The sequence below is a fragment of the Mirounga leonina genome, unplaced genomic scaffold (genome assembly GCF_011800145.1).
Source record: "Mirounga leonina isolate KUSES-001 unplaced genomic scaffold, KU_Mleo_1.0 Mir_165, whole genome shotgun sequence".
NCBI lineage: Eukaryota > Metazoa > Chordata > Mammalia > Carnivora > Phocidae > Mirounga > Mirounga leonina.
This window is the reverse complement of record NW_023270415.1, coordinates 75,041,937-75,063,213: the sequence shown is the minus strand read 5'-3', so window position 1 is coordinate 75,063,213 and position 21,277 is coordinate 75,041,937. Positions and strand designations below refer to the sequence as shown.

Here is a 21,277-nt window from a genome sequence, read left to right as displayed (position 1 = left end):
TGCATGCCATCATTTCTTCTGCATTTATTAGGTGTCTTCTGTGTGAGTGAGAGCTTCCCGTTTTTTATAAATCTGTGGACTCATGAATTCTTTATTCATTGGTTTGTGATCCTTTATATTATTTAATTTGATGACCCAATTTCCCCATATTTGGCTAATCGAAGCCTCTTTGACGTGCCTCCTCGTTCTCTGAGAACTTCCCTGGTCTCTGTACAGCAAGGTATTCCCTCTCCAGCTCTGGAATCGGCTGTTTCTAGAGGAGAACGGGTTCAAGTGGAGCATGGTGTTGAGAGACGGAGATGCGGGACTAGGTGAGCCATGATGGCTGTTTCTCCTTAAGCACAGCGGGGAAATGGGTACCTGTGTGCATCTACCACACAGACGTGTAGAAAGTTCAGACATGGCCGACCCATGTCTGTATCTGCGGATCTTTTCGATTCCAGCCCAGCGGCGCCGGCATCTTCTCCACCCTTCCCTTTGCAGATCTGTAACTCCCTTCTCTGACCCAGAGAGACTGCCTCCCAGTACCCACAGCAAGTTACTTATTTGCTCAGTCCTAGGATCTACTAAAAATAGTTTGCAAATTGCTAACCTGTGTCTCTGGGAAAGAGGCCCACTAACTTGAGTTCAGTATTTAATCAGATCTCTGTGTCTCTTTGACCGGGGCCCGAGGGGGGTGCAAACACCAGCTTCCCAAGTGACCTGGCTTGCCCTCCCCCGCTCTTCCCTCCCATTTCAGTGCAGTTATGTTGCTCATTCTTCTTCTTCTTTTTTTTTTTTTTTTTTAAGATTTTATTTATTTCACACAGAGCACAAGCGCGGTGGGGGGCGGGCAGGAGGCAGAGGGAGAGGGAGAAGCAGACTCCCCGTGGAGCAGAGTCTGCCATGGGGTTCGATCCCAGGACCCTGAGATCATGACCTGAGCCAAAGGCAGACGTTTAACTGACTGAGCCACCCAGGCACCCCTGTGTTGCTCAGTTAAAGTCCAGTTCTGTACATTTGTGTTTTTTTTTTGTATTTCACTTTAGGGATTATCCCTATACTTGCTTATTTATTATTTTTCTACTTTAAGTGCGTGAAAGTTTGGGTTGAGTGTATTTCTTGTATTTCAGTGAAAGGCCTGACTTTTGCTTCTTTTTTTGTGGGGATGTAGACCCAGGGAGAGAGGACCCGAGGGTGTAAGTGTCCAGGAAGGAGCAGAATTCCCCTAGAAGCCGTGCGGTTGAAGTGGGACGTCCCCTTGCTGGGGGGTGGGGGGGGTGCCCTGCGCACATCTGGACCTTGTTCTCTCTCACGGAGCATCTCACTTCCAGGCCCTTTGTCTGGGTCTGCTTTCTCTTCAAACCACTGTTCCGAATGCTGTGTTTAGTCCCATTTTGCAGAGTTGGAGAACCAGAGCAGTGAAGCGCTTTCCCCCTGCGGGGGGCTGGCCAGTGGCCCCCACCCAGAGCTCATCGGGTGTCTCCCCAGCAGGAGGTCTTGACTTGTTTTGCTAGGAAGCGAGAGTGAGGGATGACTTGGGTAACATCCTCAGGGCCTCGGAGTGAGCACTCTGGAAACGCTCTAGTCCTCACAACAAAGGAAATCGGCAGCATTTCTCTGTTTATAAGTAAATATCTTTATTAGCCTGCAGCATTGATCCTTTTAAGCTTTTAACTGTATCTTGAATGAAATGAAATTGATGTTTTTAGAGCATACAGTCTATTAGGGGAGACAGAGGTTAAACAAACACACCATTAAATACACGATTACACGTTGTGGTAATTGCTGCTAAAGTGAATACAGGGAGGGCAAGACAGAGTAACCGATAACTCAGTTACAGTGAAGGGGTTTAAGAAAAGGCTGTCTGAGAAAGTGAGGTTGGAGCTGAGACTCGAAGAAAGGTGCCCGATCTAAAACAAGTCTGCTAACCAGACTGCAGGCGCCTGCCAGCCCTACCCACTTCGTAGAATTTCAGGCTTGTGGCTCTCGACTAGCTCCTGGAGGCCTGAGTTCTCCTTTGCCCTTTATCGCCCCCTAGGGGACATGTGTGTGTATAGACCTGCGGCAGGTGGTTTAAGAGATAGGGGGCCTGTCGGGCGCCAGGACTGGCCTGGCCTTAGCCAAGCTTGGGGACCCACCAGGTGTGGCTGAACGACTGGGCTGCCAGGCTTGCAGGGGAGAAGACCTCCGGGACCCCTGGTTAGCCTGTTCAGATAAGGCCAAGGGGCTGGCCTTGCCAGGGTCACCCTGAGGCTGCACTAGCTGGAGCCAGGGCAGGGAGAAAGGGCAGTTGCCTGACCTCTGAAGTTCCCAGCTGTGTAAACATAAATGGTAGCTGTTCAGACACTGAAGGTGAGGGTCTGATAGGGCTGTCTGTCCCGTCTGGACACTGGCCAGGAGGCCGGGTTTAGGCCCCTCTCTGTCCTTTCCAAGGCCATAGTATGAAATTAGTCCACAAATAAAACCACAGTCACTTTAAATTATTTCATGAACAAAGTGGGAGGGTCTGTATCTTACTCATTTCTAAATGTGCCCAGCATAATGTGTGACGTATATTAGGCACTTAGTAAATGTTGTATTATGAAGCTAATGAACATCGGTTAAAAATTACTTCTTTCCCTAATAGCCCAGGCATTTGGAGAATATACCTAATACTTATTTCACATCTTAGTTACTAGGAAGAGTGGGCCAGATCATTCTGTTAGGCTGGGGTGGGTGGCTGGTGGGGTTTGGAGAATTCTTTCCCCCGCGGCTCTTCCTGCTTAATTTAAAGCTCTGTTCTGGAATTAGAAAAAAACTTCGACACATCTGGATATTAGAAGGCAGTTCTTTCTCCTAGAATTAGTTTTCAAGTTCGGACTACTTTATCACTGAGACCTGTCTCGGGCTTTCATAATAAGTAGAGCAGACATTTACAATTTGAAGTTGAATTTGCATGTTTCCCATATCTGCCTTCCGTTCCTGCCCAAGCTTTTATTTTATTTGGTCTCTTTTGATTATGACCTCAGGAGCCTGGAGCAGACAGGTGGCTTCTAAGCCCATGACAGTAATAAATGAAAACATCCCTCTGTCTTCTGCCTCTCCCATAACAGTGTGGAACAGGGACTCTTGTCGACATGGTCTAAATTTCCTAATTCCTTGTGTTGGTTTTCCTAACTCGGTGGGTCCCAAAGATGTTGGGGTGGTGGGGGCCCTCTCCGGTCCTGCTGGATGTGGGGGAGTGGAATCCGCATGCCATGTGTCTCTCATCTGCAGTGGAAAAGTTGCCTGGGGTTCTGGAAACAAAGTGAATACTAGATTTGCGTCTAGTGCAGACTTCGGTATGCTGTAAGTGGAAACCGTACACCGGATTTCGAAGACTTGGTACAAAAAGAAAAAAAAAAGAATGAAATTTCTCATGGATCTTTTACAAATGGATTATAAGTGAAATGGTAATATTTTGGATAACCTGGATTACAGAAGACATGTTGTTAAAATTGATTTTACTTGTTTCTTTTTGTTTTAATATGGCTGCTAGAGAATTTGAAATCACACCAGTGCTGTTTCTGTAGGACAGCAGATGCTTGGAGGGGGTCTCTTGAGCGTTGGTGGCTGAGTGGCAGTCCCTCCAGAGCTTCTCCTTGAGCAGGAACAGCCCGGGAAATGCCGCTCTGTGCTTCTCTCCCCTCCTGGCCCCTCGCACCCCTGCTTTATATGGGCAAGTACGCATCACACGTGCATTGAATTGAAGCCTTGCCCAGGCAGGAGAAGGGGTGAGCCAGAATCAGCCTTTCTAAGGGCTTTATTTTTGCCCGGTTTACCAGGGGTGGGGTGTGAGTAGGCTGCAGAAATGGGGACCGGGCAGGTGGCATCTTCACTAATGGGTGCCAGGCAGCGCACTTTGGGCGATGCTAGAAGAAACTGCATTCATCTTTAAAATAACCTGGGAAGCAGAGTGAAGAAACAAGGGCGGGACAGGTCTAATCAGAAAACAGTCCCGGTCATTAAACAATGGCTACAGTGACCCGGCGGCATCTCCTGATCCCTGGGGCTCTGGCTCTTCTTTCCCCTGCGGGCTTGGGGTGCAGCAGGGAAGACACTGGGTAGAATCTGAGCTCCTGCTGGAGAGGGAGGAGGCTGAGGGATCCCCCCCAAGTTGTCTCTCCACAGCTGGGTCCACACTCCTCTTACGGGATCTGTATCCCCAGCTCCTGCTGCCCAGGCACCCCCTATCTCCCCGTCCCCCGCCAAGTGCCAGCCTGTCTCAGACTCCGGAAGTGTGAGTTCTGGCCTCTCTCCTTCCTTCCCTTGTTTGCCCACCTTCTTCCCCCCTTCCTTGTGGTGGCTTTCTCTTCTCAGAGCCTTGGGTTCTATTCGTTGTCTTCATTCATGCTGGATGGTTTCTGTCCATCCCTCAGAGAACTTCTGAGTCGCCTGCATCTTTTCTTTTCCTAAGGGAAGCATGTGTGTGCGCGCATCTGTGTTACACGTGTACATGTGTGTAACACGTGTGTGCACATGCATGCATAGCGTGCGTCTGTCATGCATCTAATATGTGTACCTGCGTGTACATGTTATGCACACAGGTGCATTTGTGTGCGTGCGTGCGTGTGTATATGTATGTAGGCCCCGTACTGGCTTCTTTAGCAGATAGGGCCAGTGGTAGGCGGGGAGGACCAAGCACATGGTCGGTAGCTTTAGCCAACCAGCCCGACTGCCCTGGATTTCAGAGTCCGTTCTATTCTGCATTTACGCCATGTTTAGCTTTCTGCAAAGCCCTTTTCCCACTGTTTCCCCCATGACCACCTCCCCCCACCCCATATTGTCCTCATGAGGTCAGCAGGCAGCTTTGATGGTTTCCTCTTCTCGCTGAGTGCCTGCAGGTTTGGGAAGGGAAAGGTTGCACCAGTCACTCTGAAGCTGCGGTGTGGGCGGGGTTTGAACCCAGAGTTTGGGACCTGCAGACCTTTCTTTCCCTTCAGAAGTGAGATAAAAGGCTTGTCAGACACACAAAGGAGCCAAAATCAAGCAGCACAACAAAAAAAACAAACACTGGGAAGTCAGAGGCCTAGTGCTGGTGGCCGTGGACATTGCCGTCTCCCTCAAATGTCCTATAAAACGGTGCAAGATTTCGCACACTTTGTGTTTAACGTGGAAATGATCCCAGAGATGCGGTCACCTTGGAGGCATTTTGTGGGAGTTCCAGAGCCACCTCGGTCCTTTGCACAGGAGGCTCCCCACATCCTCCGATCTTCGCACAGATCTGCTGGGGTGGAGAGCTAGAGAAGTGGGTGATGGGGCTGGTTCCTGTTCACATAATTTGTGGTGCTTTCCCGAGGAAGGGGCCCAGCTCTTCACTTAGGATTATGTTAAATGCGAGTATACTCCGTTTCCTGAGGCTCGCACTCGGAGAGTGCTTAAAAATAGCTTAAAAAAATTATGCCAAGTTTCAACGTGGAAGAAATGTGTACGCATAAAATTATAATGCAACTGTTGGCCCAGCGTTAATTATAGCTGATCCTGAGCATTTCGCATTTTATTTTGTTAATCCAGTTTCAGCACAGGAACACCCATGGGATTTCTCCCTCCCATTTAATAAAAACGTTAAGTTTGTGAGTTAAAGAAGCTGGTGTGTTCATCAGCATTTTAGGAGATGCATGATAATACCACAAATTCGGGTGTGCACTTACTGGAGCTTCCGCCCACCGATCCTTGGAGCTGGGAGGGCACCTTGGAGATGGGGGGGCAGGAGGGCAGGTGCCCGTTGGGCCCGCAGGCCATAGTGGAGGCGGGTGTTGGGTGGGCCTGTCTCCACCCCCTTACTTGGGCCCAGGAGGCTCTGTCTGTCTCTCTACACATTAACCTCTGGGTGAGGCTTGAAGACCAGGTTTCACATTAAGCCATCTGAAGGCCACTTCTGTTTTGGACCAATAGAGATTCAGACACTTACACAGAATCTGCCATATTGGAGGTGGGAGGCAGTTAGGGGTTGGTGTCCCCGGGCCCTGACTCCTGGCCCAGGCTGATGCCCTTCCCACCGTTTGTTGGACTGTGCCTTTGAGGTGTTCTCCCTGAGCTGGGCTTGTATGGCCCCCCATAGCAGCCAAGGAACAAGCACATGAGACCGAGCACCCACAGGAGCCAGGGACACGGCTACTTGGGCAGAGGTGGGTTCACGTCTAGGTCTGGGCTTCATGGCTGCCCTCGCTCTCACCTCATGTGTCATTCATCTACTTTTTTTCCTTTAAAATTTGCTGTTTCCATTTTTTAAGTTGACATATAGCATACACGTAGAAGAGTGTGTATAGAATAGAGAAACAGCTCCACGGGTGTTCACAGACAGAATTCCTTGTGGATCCAAACAGAGCCCCGCCACACCTGAGAAGCCCTCGAACCCAGCACCCTGCCCAAGGGTAGGTAGCCCCATCCTGGCTCAGACAGTGCAAGAGGTATCATTTCGCTTTTGTACTTGGTGGGAATGGATGTGCGCCTGTCCTCTGAGTCAGGCTTCTTTGGCTCAGCATCATTTCTTTCACACAGAAATACGGCTATAAGTAGGAAAGCACCGTTAAGACCTGAAAATAACTTTTATGCAGGTTGAGAGTTGGCCCGGAAGTGGCTGTTTGAGACGAGGACGGGGTCCATGGTTGGAGCTGGGTCTGATTCACCTGCTGGGCTGGCCAGGGCTGGGCTGCCAGGACGGATCCTCTCCCCACTTGAAAAGCAGCAGTAAGTGTCACGTGGTGACTCAGTTAGGATGGGCACTGGGCCTGGGCTGTGTGGGGACGTGTGCCCTGCTTCTGCTGTCGCCCCATGCTGCGTGACTGGGCAGTCTCCTCCCTGGGCTCAGCCTACTCGTCTAAAGTGGGGATAGCTTCGGGGCGCCTGGGTGGCTCAGTCGGTGAAACGTCTGCCTTCGGCTCAGGTCACGATCTCAGGGTCCTGGGATCCAGCCCCGCATCGGGCTCCCGGCTCAGCTGGGAGTCTGCTTCTCCCACCCCCTGCTCTTGCGCTCGTGTGCTCTCTCTCCCTCTCAAATAAGTAAAATATTAAAAAAAAATAAAGTGGGGATAGCAGTCCCTCCCCCACTGGATTAATGTGAAGGTTAAGTGGGTGACGGGCAAACTGTGGTGCCTGCCAGAATTAGGGATCAGTAAATGTTAGCCACATTTTCACTGTGGTCCACTTCTTCCATCCCGGGAATGGAGGCTGCAGTGCCCTGATCGACCACCAGAGGGTGCCGCTAGCACGTGTATGGCGCCCGCTCATTTCCTGCCTGTTGGTAACAACCCCTGTTTTTGTTTTCCTTTTTTTGTTGTTGTTTTTGTTTTTTTGCTAAAAAAAGCTCTTTGTCCTGTATGTGGTGGTTCTCTGTTCCCTTGTTCTAGACCTGTTGCCAGGCCGTGCAGTGGGCATCTTACTACGTGTGTGGTCCCAGGGAGGGGGTCGCACCCGTGTCTGGCGCTCTCATTTCCCAGCTTACTGCTCCCTGGAATGAATTGCAGTAGTAAATTATTAACACACGCAGAGAGCGAAGTCCCCCTTTTGGTGTAGCTCGTCTTCTTAGTTGTAATTAATCGTTAGAAAGGTCTCTCGGGGCGCCTGGGTGGCTCAGTTGGTTAAGCGACTGCCTTCGGCTCAGGTCATGATCCTGGAGTCCCTGGATCGAGTCCCGCATCGGGCTCCCTGCTCGGCGGGGAGCCTGCTTCTCCCTCTGACCCTCCCCCCTCTCATGCTCTCTCTCTCTCTCAAATAAATAAATAAAATCTTTAAAAAAATAAAAAATAAAAAAATAAAAAAATAAAAAAAAGAAAGGTCTCTCTGTGATGTGGGCTGTGGGCTGGGGACCCGGGCTTGTGTTCCTTGCAGTGACCTGATGTCCTGTCACAGGAAGTAAACACGTCTGTCCCAGCACAGTGTTGGCCACCAGGCGGGCGGCCCATTGCAAGGTCTTGGTCAAGTTTTGACTTTGTGATTTATCTGGCTGGGCTCCTTGGCAGCTGGCTAACTTCCTTGAGCCCTAGCTTTCTCCTCCATAAACTGGGGATGACGATGGTGGTGGTGGTGGTTGGGTGGCACTTAGCTCCTTCTCTGGTCAGCGGGGAGAATCAAGTGCCATCACAGACGTGAAGGTCTGTGTGAGCGAAGGAGGCAGTGTCATACTGTTCTGCTGCTGGGGAGGGCAGGGGAGGTGGCGGCTGTCACTCGAGGCCATGAGGTTTTGATGCCTCCCCTTCCCGTGGCTGACACGTGGGAATTTTCTAGAACATCCAGCTCTGGGAGCTCCAGTGCCTTTTCCTGTCCGGCCTCCCCTGATCCCGGGCCCCCTGTGCACCTGGCCCACCCATTTGTAGTTCTGGAATCTGGCACCTCAAGCCTCGGCTGTCCCCACCCACCAGGCATGTCGTTGTGGTGGGCATAACTTGACACATTCTTGTGTCAAGAATGCCTTTTCCTTATCGATTCCCAATCTAAATCTATCTTGCTCTACTGGTTAAATCGATTTCCTTCCCACCCGCCCTTCTTTCTTCTTTTTTAGTTTCTGAATACTGTTCAGTCTTTTTTTTTTTTTTAAGATTTTACTGATTTATTTATTTTAGAGAGCGAGTGTATATGGGAGCCCCGGGGGAGAGTCAGAGGGAGAGAGAGAATCTTAAGCAGACTCAGCACTGAGCACAGACCCCGATGTGGGGCTGGATCCCATGGCCCTGAGATCAAGACCTGAGTTGGACGCTTAACCGACCCAGGCGCCCCTGAACACTATGCACTTTCAGTTGTCAAGCTAACGTTCCATTAGAGAATGGCAGAGCGGCATAAGGCATAATGTCCCCAGCCACCCTTGTCCCCCCAGTCAGATGTCTAATCACCTCCGGGAGAAACACCAAAACACCATCAGACATGGGAAACGTTTGTCCTGTGTCCAGAATTCGTGTCTCCTGCTCAATGTTGGCAGCTGTGGCCTCCCTTCTTCTTCCAGCCGGTGTTCGGCCCAGGCTGCCTGGGGTCAATGTCTTCCTTCCCCAAGGGGAGACCTTATTTTGTTCCTTACTCTCTCTCTATTTCTAATATCAGTTTGGGGGGGGGGGCGGTTAAAAATCTCCTTTCTTTCTTGGATTACACATGTAATCACGACTGTGGAAGATCTGAAGAACTCTGAGTCAGAGAAGTAAAAAGACCTGGCCTGCATAATCTGCCCGCCCAGAGCCAGTCCCTGTTGCTGGGTTGTTGCTGTTGGGGCTGGATGGTGAAGAAAGGAGTCTGGAGCCTGCACTCCGTGTCCTCAGCCCCGGCTCCCTGGCTTTCCCCTGCAGGCTAACAGCAGGCCCCAGTCACCCAGATGGAAAACCTTTTCTCCAGAGTTCCCACTTGGAAGCCCTCAGGACCCATTTCAGCCGCAGACTTGATTTGTGTGGCAGGCTTCTGTGGTGGGTTTTCAGGGGACCAGGGTGGCTACCCACCTCCCGGATGCGTGCCAGTGTGCCCCCCTGCCTTGAATTTGTTCTCCCCCTCTTTACTCTCACAGTATTTCAAGGGTTGGGTTCTGCCCCCACTGGCTGGCCAACCTCTGCTCCTTTTTTGTAGAAGCTTCCTTTGGCCTCCAGCTGTGCCACCACCTCCTGGGCCAGGTCTCCGTCCCTCCCCCGAGCAGTCTTCCCCAGTTGCCTCAGCCGTGGGATTTCTGCGTTTTCCCTGTGCTCTCCTGTGGCGTGTGGTAGGTATGTTCCTGTGTACACACACAACCACACGCATGCATGTACAGTCTGTGTTTCTTCCCAATTTGTAAGTTTCTTGTGCATCGACCAGGTGGCTTTGGAACCACGTAGGCCCGAGTTTGATCGTCTTGTACCAGTTTTGGCATCCTCATCTGTAACATGGGATGATGATATCTTTGTGGCTGACTTATGTAGCAGGGCCACTTTGTACAGCTGTGCAGGTTGCACACTGCACCAGGGCACCACATCTAAGGGGACTCATTCACTCCATAGATGTGACAGTTCTCTGCAAGTGGTAGTAAAGTGTCTTATTCCAAGAAAATCAGGATATTGTGACCAGTTTCTGACAGGGGGAGCTAGTGTCTTGAGGAAGGGGTGCGTTTCCCCCTTTCTTGAGGAGGTATCTTATACGTTAGCCGCAGCCCTGCTTGTCAGGATTAAACGTGATGGGGTGTGAAAAGTGCCTGGTACTCAGAAAACGTCTATCTTCTCTTTCTGGAAAGCAGGGTTTCAAGTGCTGTCATTGAAGTAAGCCTGAAAGTGGGGCCCCCAGCCCCAGTGTGCGTTGGGGGTGCCGGGAGGGGAAGTGGGGCCTTCCGGGACAAGACCAGGGGTCGGGAGTCAGGCTTTCCCGGGTGCACGCCCACCCTCCCCAGCCCTGGGACCGAGCTGCGCTTTCATGGGAATCTGGAAGCCTTACCCAGCCTCACTGATTCAGAGGCTCACACTATAGCGTCTCTAAAATCAGGAGGTGTCCTACAATCTGTGTGATAAGAAACGAGTGTGTCTTAGTTTATTTGGCAGCATTTTTATCTTTTTGAATGGTATGTAAAATATCAGTGTCTCTTAAAATAGATGTCTTAGATGAGGAAATACAATAATAAAACCTGTTTCTTAGATTGCTTTGAAGATGTAGTGCGCCCAGCATGAGCCTGGCATGGTGCCCGCTCACGGTGAGGGTGTAATTGATTGGAGCTTCCTGCTCTTCTACTTCTTCGCCTTCGAATTCCCTGTGCTTTGGTTACAGCAAGTTCTCAGTAATTGTGGTGATGACGATGATGATGTATGTAGCATATCCACAGCTGGTTGAAGGCTCTGTACAATAAACTAAATGGAAAATAATGTTTTGTCCTAACCCAAGCCTCTTTTCCTGAAGATGAAAGAAAAAGGTATTTTAAGTTGTACTGAGCTGCACAATGAGACTTTTTTCATTACATTGGATATGACAACAATCTGGCTTTATGTTAAAATATTTCCACTCCCATTGGGAAGCTGCCAGCTCTTGTGAATTTAATAACTTAAGGGCAAGTGAAAAACAAGAAAACAAAAATATTTAACTCTGAAAGAATTTGCCACCCTAGTCTTTTCATAAGATAGATAATTTAATGGGATCTGAGCTTTTGGCTGTTGGACTCTCTTTAAAGTTAATCAATCCAAGTAAAAGATAGTTACAAAGCAGGGAGGATGATTTATACTAATCAAGGAGAGGAAGGAGGAGAGTTTTTTAAACTCAGGCTTTTAAATAGAGTAATCCAATAGTCTAGTAATGTAGCATTTTGTCTTCTTGTGGGTATTGATAAATGTTTCAGCATGTTTGTCGTCACTCAATTCATCTAACATTTATTGAGTGCCTACTGTGTCCCCAGCAGTAGCATTACTTAGGGGAAGATGGATGGCGCTGGGCTGGACGGGACTCTGGCTGCAGGTGATTGAGCGCATGTGGTGTGGGAGGTACTTGACAGAGACTTGGGGTGCCAGCCCTTCAGAGCCCTCATCACCCCACCGCCTCCCAGAGGTGGTGGGCACAGGGACCACGACCGACCCGTAGCTATCCGTGGAGCCGCCTCACTCCACCCTTCCGAGCCCTGTGTTCCTCCATTCCTCGTAGGGTGTTTGGGATTGGATGGGGTCGTGGATTCACCAAGTAGGATATGTGCTGCCTCTCAGGTTCGGTGTCCTTTCCAGAGGATCCACCCTGGTAGCCATTGGTATGTCTTATTTGCCACAGTTTTGTTTTGTTTTAATTTTGTATTTGAATTAACTCACAGGAAGTACAGAGAGGTCTCATGTACCCTTTACCTGATTTACTCCAGTGGTTACATTTGTTTTTGTTTTTGTAAAATACACATACCATGAAATTTACCATTTTGACCATTTTTTAGTGGCATTAAGCGCATTTACTGTGTTGGGCAGCCGTCAGCACCATGCATCTCCAGAACTTTTTCATCGTCTCAACCCAGTGGTTACATCTCATGTAACTATTGCACAATATCCAAAGCAAGAGATCGATTTGGTACGTACGACGTGCGTGCCTAGTTCTAGTCCATTTTTATCATGTGTGTGGAGGCGTGTAGCTGCCCTGTGGTCAAGATGCAGAACTGTTTGTGGACGTTTTGCCAGTTTGAGTGAGGAGTAGAAATGTTACCCTTTCTACCCCCTTTAGCCTCCGTCTATGACACAAGTGTAAACGTTTCTTCCGCAGACATTGAGAAACACATCGGGCAGACTTACTGTTTTTGCTTCAACTGTCAAAAATAATTTAGAAAACTAAAAGGAAAAGGAAAATCTGATGTATTTACCCATAGTTTTACATTTTCCTTTGTACTTTTTCCCCTTTTGATGTCCCAAGATGCATTGTTGTTTCATTTCCTTTCTATTTAGAGAACTTCCTTTAGCTGTTCTTTGAGGTTGAGTCTGCTGGGCAACAAGTTTTTTTTAGTTTTCCTTGCTCTGGAAATGCCAAGGTCCCCCCTTTATTTCTGGGCTGTTTGTGCTGGATGTAGAGATCTAGGGGAGCAGTTGCTTCCTTACCCCTCTCGAACAACACGCCATTTCCTTGTGGCCCTCATCGCGTCTGATGGGGGTCCTCTGGGCTCGAATGGCTTCTCCCACAGCAGCTTGTCCCCGGCTTTCTTTGGGTCTAGTTTTCAGACTTTTGGTGATAATGGGCCTTGGCACAGTTCTCTCTGGGTTCATCGTGTTGGGGGTTTGCTGACCTTCTAGAATATGGGGGTTTGTGTCTTTTGCCAGATTTGGGAAGTTTTCAGCCATTATTTCTTTGAATGCTTTTCCAGCCCCGCTGTCTTTCTCCCGTCCTGGGACACTGACCACACACACGTTAGATCTTTTGTCATAGTCCCACACGTCCCTGAGACCCTGTTCAATTTTTTTTTTCCAGTCTGTTTTCCCTGCTGTTCAGATTGTGTGCTTTTTCTTGTTCCATCCTCAAGGTCACTGATTCTTTCCTCTGTCTTTTCCATTCTGTTTGGAGCCTATCCGTTGAGTTTTTGTGATTGTATTTTTCTGTTCTCAAATCTCCATTTGTTTTTTCCTTATATTTTCCCTTACTTTGCTGAAGACGTTCTGCTTTTGCATTTGTTACAAGCCTGTTCGTACTTGCTCATTAAATTGTTTTTGTGATGGCTGCCTTAAAATCTTTGTCAGATAATTCTGATATCTGTATCATCTAGTGTGGGTGTCATGACTGTTCCTTGTCATTCAACTTGAGATTTTCCTGATTCTTGAAAAATTATGAGGAATGATTTTTGATCAAATCCTGGGCATCTTCGGTGTTACGAGAGTCTGGATCTTATTTAAATCTTCTGTTCCAACAGACTCCTCTGACACTGCCCTGGTGGAGAAGTGGGGTACGGCCTTGTCACCGCCAGGGAGGGCAGAAGTCCAGGCTCCCTTCTCGGCCTCTGCGGATGCCTGGGAGAAGGTGCTCCCCAGTGCTACTGGGCAGGATGGGGGTTCAGGCTCCCCACGGGACCCCTGCGATACCAGCCCTGACTAGGAAGGCCGGGAGTGCCTCCGTCCTGCTCCCCGGTAGCCTACAGTGCACCGTGGTAAGGAGGTACAGAAAGTCCTGACCCTGCGCTGGGCCTCCTCTGACGCCGGCCCAGGCGGCATGGGAAGGGTGTTTCGTTAATGCGGGGTCAGGTGGAAGTCCTGGCTTCCGGCACTGCAAAGGCCAGCAGGGTTGGGGGGTGGGCCGCAGCATGGTTACGGGCTTCTGCTCTCGTGGGGCAGCTCTCGTGCTGAGCTCAGTGCTGGGAGCAGGATCCCGGGGAGGTGGAGGGAGCGTGGAGGGGCCAGGGCACTAGGGCCCCTGAGGGGAGGGAAAGGGTGGGTGCGCTCGAGGTTTCTCTGTCTCCCTGTCTCCCTGGGATGCATGGCAAAAGGTCTGGAAGGATGCACACCAAACTGCTCAGTGATGCCCTTGTTCTGAAGGGGATGATAAAGGAGCCGTCTCTATTCTGTGGGATTTTGTGTTACTTAGCTGTTTTACAATGAGCACGTATTCCTACTGTAACTTCTGTCATAAATAATGACAATCATAAGAAGAAGCTCTGTTATAGGAACAGGAGACCCGGAATACCCAAATCCTATCTTGCTCTTGTCATCCCACCTTGGCCTCCCAGAAGAGGTGGACTTAGAAAGAACAGCAGAGGGGCGCCTGGGTGGCTCAGTCGTTAAGCGTCTGCCTTCGGCTCAGGTCATGATCCCGGGGTCCTGGGATCGAGTCCCACATCAGGCTCCCTGTTCCTTGGGAGCCTGCTTCTCCCTCTGCCTCTCTCTCTCTCTCTCTCTCTCTCTGTCTCTCATGAATAAATAAATAAAATCTTTAAAAAAAAAAAAAAAAAGAACAGCAGAAGGGAAAGGCCGCCCTTCATTATGTGCAGGGCTGGGCCGTCCTGTGAGCTGGCTGGAGTATGTGGCCTCCGCTCAAGGCTGAGGTGATGCTCTTTGCCTGTTTACTCAAGGACCTGAGATTTTGGGGGCAGTGTCCCTCAGGAGCAGGCCAGCTTCAGCTGACACGTGTATTGCCTGTGGTCAGAGGAGGGGGTGGGATCTCTTTGCCCCCAGTGACCCTCCCCAGCGGCAAAGGGGCCTGACCAACCTCCCCGGACCTATGAGCTCCTTCATGACCTCCTTCAGGCAGTGGGGTCAGAGGCTTGCTCATCCCTGGGTCCCCAGGCAGGGCGGGGGTAAACAGGTACAAGTCAGAGGTCACGGGCAGGATGTGGCTCTTCCTGGCCAGGACTGTCTGCAAGTCAGAGTTCAGAAATGAGGACTTGTTTATGCAGTTATTTTAAGATTTCTTAATAGTACAGAGTAGCTGGTTGAAAACTGGCAGGTATTTCATGGAAATGGAACACCCAAACTCCAGACTTCTGTGATTTTCCTTGTACTGAACATGTGGTTTTCTCTTTGAATCCTTTTGTTGAGGGTGAGTACACAGTAATTGGACCTAAAAATGCATCCAAATTATAGCATCTTTATCAAAATTAGCTGACAACATAATTATGATTATATTTCAGGGTATAAGATACATTTTTCCGTATTAGTCTCCTATAAAAAATGAAAAGAGCTCCTTTGTTGTTATTTTGGTGGAATAACAATTCTTAATATTTTGGGGGATGCAGCCTGATTGGATGCTTTCTTTGCATGTTTTGGCATTTTGCTGTTTATACCCTGCTTTATGAGCATCTCCAAAGAGTGCATGGTTTCCCTCCCGGTTGGAGGCGGGGGGGACAGTCACAGATTATGTTCCAGAGGGAACACTGTGTATTCTGTCTGGGCTTCCAGAACCAGCTGCTCTTAAACATACAAGCTTGCATCGGGGCGACTGGCTGGCTCAGTCAGTAGAGCGCTGTGACTCTTGGTCTCAGGGTTGTAAGTTCGAACCCCACATTGGGTGTAGAGATTACTTAAAAATAAAACCTGAAAAAAAAATACAAGACTGCATGGTTGGTGGCAAAACAGCGCTCAGCCACTGGCGCAGCTCAGGGGCATAGTTGCGTGGTCCTGTTGGTGGTTGCGGGGCTGCGTTCCTGGGAAGGGCCATGTGGCACCACGGAGACCCAGGGCCTGGGTCCGGTAAAGCTGTGTTCCACCCTGACTCTGTGCTTCTCTGGCCGCGTGGCCGAGGGGAAGCCAGCTTCTCAGCCGCTTGGGTCCCGCGGGCTCGTCTCTGTCCACACCCTCAGTGACGTGACGGTCCTCCTGGGTCACACGTCCTTATCTCCCCAGCCGCCCCTGGAAGCTCCGGGTCTAGTCTCCACCTCTCTAACAGAGCAGACGCGCTGCAGGCCTTGGGAAGCACGTGGGCCAGGGCCAGGTGCCACCCCGGCCGTCCCGTGGTGTGGAACAGTCGGGTAGCAGACTGACAGTGGCCTCCCACACTCTGTCCTGTGTAGATGCAGAAGTCGTTTTATTTATCTGGTCTCCATATGGGGCCTGACGTGCCTGTCAACTGAGCCCCTCACTATATACTCTGTGGTCCCCAAAAGTTCTGCTCTGCTAAATGTCATAGGATTCCCTTTCTCCTGAGAGCGTCACCAAAATCAGTACCACGTAGAGGTCTGTTGGGAAGCGGCTTCGTAGAAACCGTATGATGCAGTTGGTGTGTCCGTGTCCCACTCCGTGGCGGGCCGCATGCTGGAGCTGGCCCTGTGCCGCGGGGCCTCCGGGGGGCCCGCCCGTGGCCACTGCTCACTACTCGGCTGGAATGAGCACGAAAGAAATTGATGGATGATGCTGGGATTATGCTCTCGGGGATGATTGTCATTTCAGACGCTGTTGGCCCACGGTGAGTATTTTAGCCTAACTTGAAGGAACTCCACTCAAGATGTGTGGCCACACTCAGCTCATGTCAGAAGCAGGTGGCAAAGAGTCTGCTCTCTGCTTCCTGCCCACCGTGACTTGGGCAAGCTGCTCCTCTCCCAGGGTCAGTTTCCTTGCCTGTAGAAGGGGCTTTGCAAACCCTTTTTTGCCTAAATCGTAGGATCGTGGTAGGGTCAGCAGGAAAGGAAGCACGTTGAAAACAACGTGGCCTTGTATAAAGAAAAGAAGTCTTGTTTGAATGGGAAGGCTTTTGGGTTCTTTAGGAGTAAAGCATTTCTTGGAAAAAAATAAAATCTCGATTGACAGTATTCTTGAGAGATTTTCATTGATGAAGCAGTGTTCTGCTTTGTTAAATTTCTGTTTCCTGTGTTGTTTGGTAGGGAAGAATTCTCTTAGGTCATTACTCCACCTGCTTGTTCATGGAGGAACCCTTCCTTTGGATCCAGAGGGAGATCTGTTCCTGCAGCCTCGGTGCCTTGCAGGGTTCTGTCCTCACTGTGGCAATGTCAGGTTGGCCCACTGCCTTTCTTTCTGGTCTCCTCTTCTGGTAGGGGAGTCTTGCTTCAAAGAGGAGGAGAAAAATGGGGTGGGGGAGAGCAGGGGAGGGGAGATCAAGAAAGATTTTTGTTTTAAGCTGGGAAAAATAAGCATGTAGCAGTGGCAGAGAGGAAGAATTGGTGGTCTGGAGAAAGAAGCAGAAGTTTCCGGAACACTGTCACTGTGTGGGAGGGGTTGGGGTTCAGTGCCCACAGGCCACACGTATCCAGTGGCCTTCCAGGGTGTGCTGTGGGTGCGGTCCTCCCAGGTGCAGGCACTAGGGGTGAGTTGTCTTTGGAGAATTTTATTTTATTTATTTATTTATTTTAAAGATTTTCTTTATTTGACAGAGAGAAAGACAGCCAGAGAGGGAACACAAGCAGGGGGAGAGGGAGAAGCAGCCTTTCCGCTGAGCAGGGAGCCCGATGTGGGGCTCGATCCCAGGACCCCGGGACCATGACCTGAGCCGAAGGCAGACGCTTAACGACTGAGCCACCCAGGCGCCCCTCTTTAGAGAATTTTAAAGCAGTAACAACATTTAAATGTTGGCTTGCTTTTTTGTTTTTTCATCTCCCTGAGCCACCGGTACTAAACAATGTCGGTGATAAAAATGTGGCCTGCGGGCGCCTGGGTGGCTCAGATGGTTAAGCGTCTGCCTTCGGCTCAGGTCATGATCCCAGGGTCCTGGGATCGAGTCCCGCGTCGGGCTTCCTGCTCCTTGGGAGCCTGCTTCTCCCTCTGTTTCTCTCTGCCTCTCATGAATAAATAAATAAAATCTTTAAAAAAAAAAAACGTGGCCTGCACTGGGGTGGCCTGCTCCCACAGACCCCCCCCCCCACATGCACTTTCGGTGCCATTGCTGGTGTCAACCCTCATACCAACTGGGGCAAGGCTGGGTGGGTGGCGGGGGACGCAGGTGCCAGGGCAGGCGTGGTGGTGGAAGCTCGCGGAAGCTGTCTTCTGGCGGCTTTGTGCGGTATAGGTCAGCAGCCCAGTGTGAGGATGGGGGGTGGGAGTGGAGCGGTACGAAACATTGTTCACCGTCAATGGAGAGCAGATGGCCTAGAGATCATCTAGGATTGCCATGTATCTGTCCAGCCTCCACAGAGAGCAGGTGGCCCGGAGACCTTGTATGATTGCCAGGCAGCGCCAGGAGTCCCCCTGAGGCCGATGAGGGTGAGGGGAAGCAAGCAGTGTGGGTGTAGATTTTCAGCTGTCCGGCGGCGTGGGTGAGGTGGGTGAGGGCACACGGTAGGTGGAGAGCTGGACAGAGTCAGGACCGTGGTTCACAGCGTCCCCACTGCTGAGTAGGCAGGTTCGCTGCTTCTCCTAGTGCATTCCAGCAGCTGAGAGGTTATTGCTGTTCTCGAAGATCACCCCACTTTACAGCATTTAGGGACGGGGTTGGGAACGTAATCTGGGTTCGTCTGGCTTCAAAGCCACTGTTTTTCCATCATACCGGTTCTTCTTTGCACTGTTAAAAAAAGATCTAGCTTTTAATTAGTTTTTTGATCCTAAATTTAATATTCCTCTATGTACCTACAATTATCTTAGACTCAGAAAGGAGCCTTTTCCCATTACGTCTTCCTGCCTAGTATAATGGGATGAAAATAATGGACTAGTAGTAAATACTTGTGAATGGTGGTAATGCTTTCAAATAGGAATTAGGTGGCTTAAAAAGAATCAACAGATTCCCATTCTTCTTGTTTTTAGTCCCTGTGCCAGCCAGCAAAAGGTGTCTTGGCTCTTGAGAAATGCTGTTTTGATCAATTTTCCCTTGTACCTAATTTGAGAGAGCCTAGCTAGAGCACTTAATTGCTGTCGAGGTTCATTCATTTGAAGGTTGGATTTTGGTTTTGCAGTTTCCTCCTTGTTTATTTTACCTTGCCATGTCAATGCTGGAATCTGGGCTGTTGGGTAGATTTGGGTAATGGTTTGGGGTGGGGGTTTCCCAAAATAGACACTATCCAGAAGGACTGAGGTTTTGGAAGTTCTGAAGAAAGAATTTTCTGGCAGCTGGGGCCACCTGAAGTTAAAAGTGAGCTGCCTGGCCTGGAGGTGTCCACGAGAGGGACACAGTGTGTTGGAGACTGGCCATGGCTCAAAAGGGCAGCCTTCAGTATTTTTTTTGGCGATTGGAAGCAATTGTTGTTTTCGTTAAGATGAAATAACATCGTTTGCTTTTTTTTTCTTACAGAAAACACGGCCATCTTCATGTGCAAATGTTGTAACCTTTTCTCACCCAGCCAGTCGGAGCTGCTGTCCCACGTTTCTGAGAAGCACACAGAAGAAGGGGTTAATGTTGATGAAATCATCATTCCCCTCAGACCTCTGAGCACTCCTGAGCCTACCAACCCAAGCAAAAGCGGAGATGGTAAGGGGCCTGGGGTACCGGGTGAGGAGCCGTGGCCACGGGTGTGCCCATTGGTGGTAGTGGTGATTTGCTCGCAGGTACTTTGATGCTGGGTCTCTGTTTGGTGGGCACGGAAACCCAGAACATTCACATTTCCCGCAGTTAATACTTGTCCAGTTGTAGGTCTGCTCAGATAAGAGTGTGTTTTTGAATTCACCGCACCTGGCCTCTGTGGGTGCTTCTCCAGCGCCTGGCTGTAGAAGGAGAAATGAACGAATGGAGGAAGGAAGGAGAGCATGAGACGAGGTGATAGCGTCCCACAGTGCAGAAAGCGTGAGCTTGTCAGATGAGTGTGGTTTAACCCGGCCCTAGGACCCGCGGGCTGCATTACCTGAAGCAAACGACGTGACTTCTCTGAGCCTCCCCGAGCTTATCTGACAAATGAAGATAAATATGCCTGTCACAGGTGGGCGCTGGGGATGAAGCCAGGGGATATTACCTGTGGCACCGGATGACGCCTGCACAGAAGACAGTAAAGGGAAGCTATTATAACAGACGTGATTAATGTGAAAGAATATACAACCTGAGACACAGCATTTCTGAACTGAGCGTGTAAACCTGGAATGAGGATTCCAGCGGCGAAGCTTTGATTTGCACGGAATCCTTCAGGTTTGCAGGCAGTGTGCGGAGTGAGATCCATCTTGTGTGCAGTGTCCAGGCATCTCCCGCTGAATGGCATCCGATGCGGCAGGTGGCTGGCTTAGAGAAACCGTCGAGACACTGTAATTAGGTCCCCACAGACAAAGAAAATATGAAGTAGAGGAGGCATGGCTGCAAACAGCAGTTTAAAAAGCCCCCAGAAAACTATTTTTATATGATGAGGGACAACAACCAGTCTCCTGTGCAGAAGGATAGTCTGTTCCATCATAGGATTTATTAGCCACACCGATAACCGCTTGCTCTTTCCTGGGAATATTCAGACTGGCATTTCTAACCAGGCTGGCTTATTGATCATCTGTCTGACATCGTTAACAAGGAGAGACTCCAGACAAAAAATGTTTTGGTTAATGAGTCCCTCTGGCCATTCCCAGGGAGCTCAGAGAAATACACCTGACAGAGGATTAAGTTGTTGAGAAGTTCTGCTGGTTACTGTTGGTGGCGTGAGATGAAACCAAGAAAACCCAGCCCTTGAAACCAGTGGTGGCGAATGAGGAGAAGCAGGAGTATTCGTGTCTTCCTCCCTAGCAGCCCGGTGTGGTGGGTCCACGGCGTTTCAGCCCTGTCACGGACCTCGTGAATGCATCTGTCCTCTCCCCGCTACAAGAAAGCAAGTCTGAGGTGGGAAGTGACAGTAATCACATTTCAACCAGTAATGCACATTTGAGTCTCTTTCCTTTGGGGAAAAGGAGGGGGAGGGAGGCCAACTGGGCATTAAGAATCGACCAGTTGCCTGATTAAAAACGGGCAAAAGACCTGAACAGACATTTTCCCAAAGAAGGCATACAGATAACCAACAGGTGCATGACAAGATGCTCAGTGTCACTAACCATCAGGGAAATGCAAGTCAAAACTGCAGTGAGCTCTCACCTCGCACCTGTTGGGAATGGCTGTGTCCTCAGGAAGACGAGATAATAAGTGTTGGTGAGGATGTAGAGAAAAGGGACCCTTGTGTCCTGTTGGCAGGAATGCAAACTGGTGTAGCCACTGTGGAAAACAGGATGGAGGTTCCTCAGAAAAGTAGAGATAGAATTATCTTTGATAATCTATCGAATAATATCATGATCCAGCAATCTCATTTCTGGAAATATATCCAAAGGAAATGAAATCAATATCGTGGAGAGATATCCACACCCCCATGTTCTTCCCAACTTTATTCACAATAGATAACCTAAGTTTCAGCAGATGAATGGATACAGAATGGATACAGAAAGTCTCTCTCTCTCTCTCTCTCTCATACACACACACACACACACACACACAGGAATATTATTCAGCCATGCCAAAGGAGGAAATCCTGCCATTTGCAACATGGGAGAATCTGGAAGACATTATCCTAAGTGAAATAAGCTAGACACAGAAAGAC

General features: G+C 49.7%; 1 protein-coding gene across 1 annotated transcript in view; it reads left to right on the top strand.

Annotated features, from left to right (window-relative positions):
* The window catches only part of ZFAT (zinc finger and AT-hook domain containing), a 201,875-nt gene that overhangs the window by 9,983 nt on the left and 170,615 nt on the right, over positions 1–21,277 (top strand). The window contains exon 2 of the mRNA XM_035011991.1: positions 19,039–19,215. Within this exon, the coding sequence (XP_034867882.1) occupies positions 19,039–19,215 (177 nt within the window). The remainder of the gene's footprint in view (positions 1–19,038; positions 19,216–21,277) is intronic.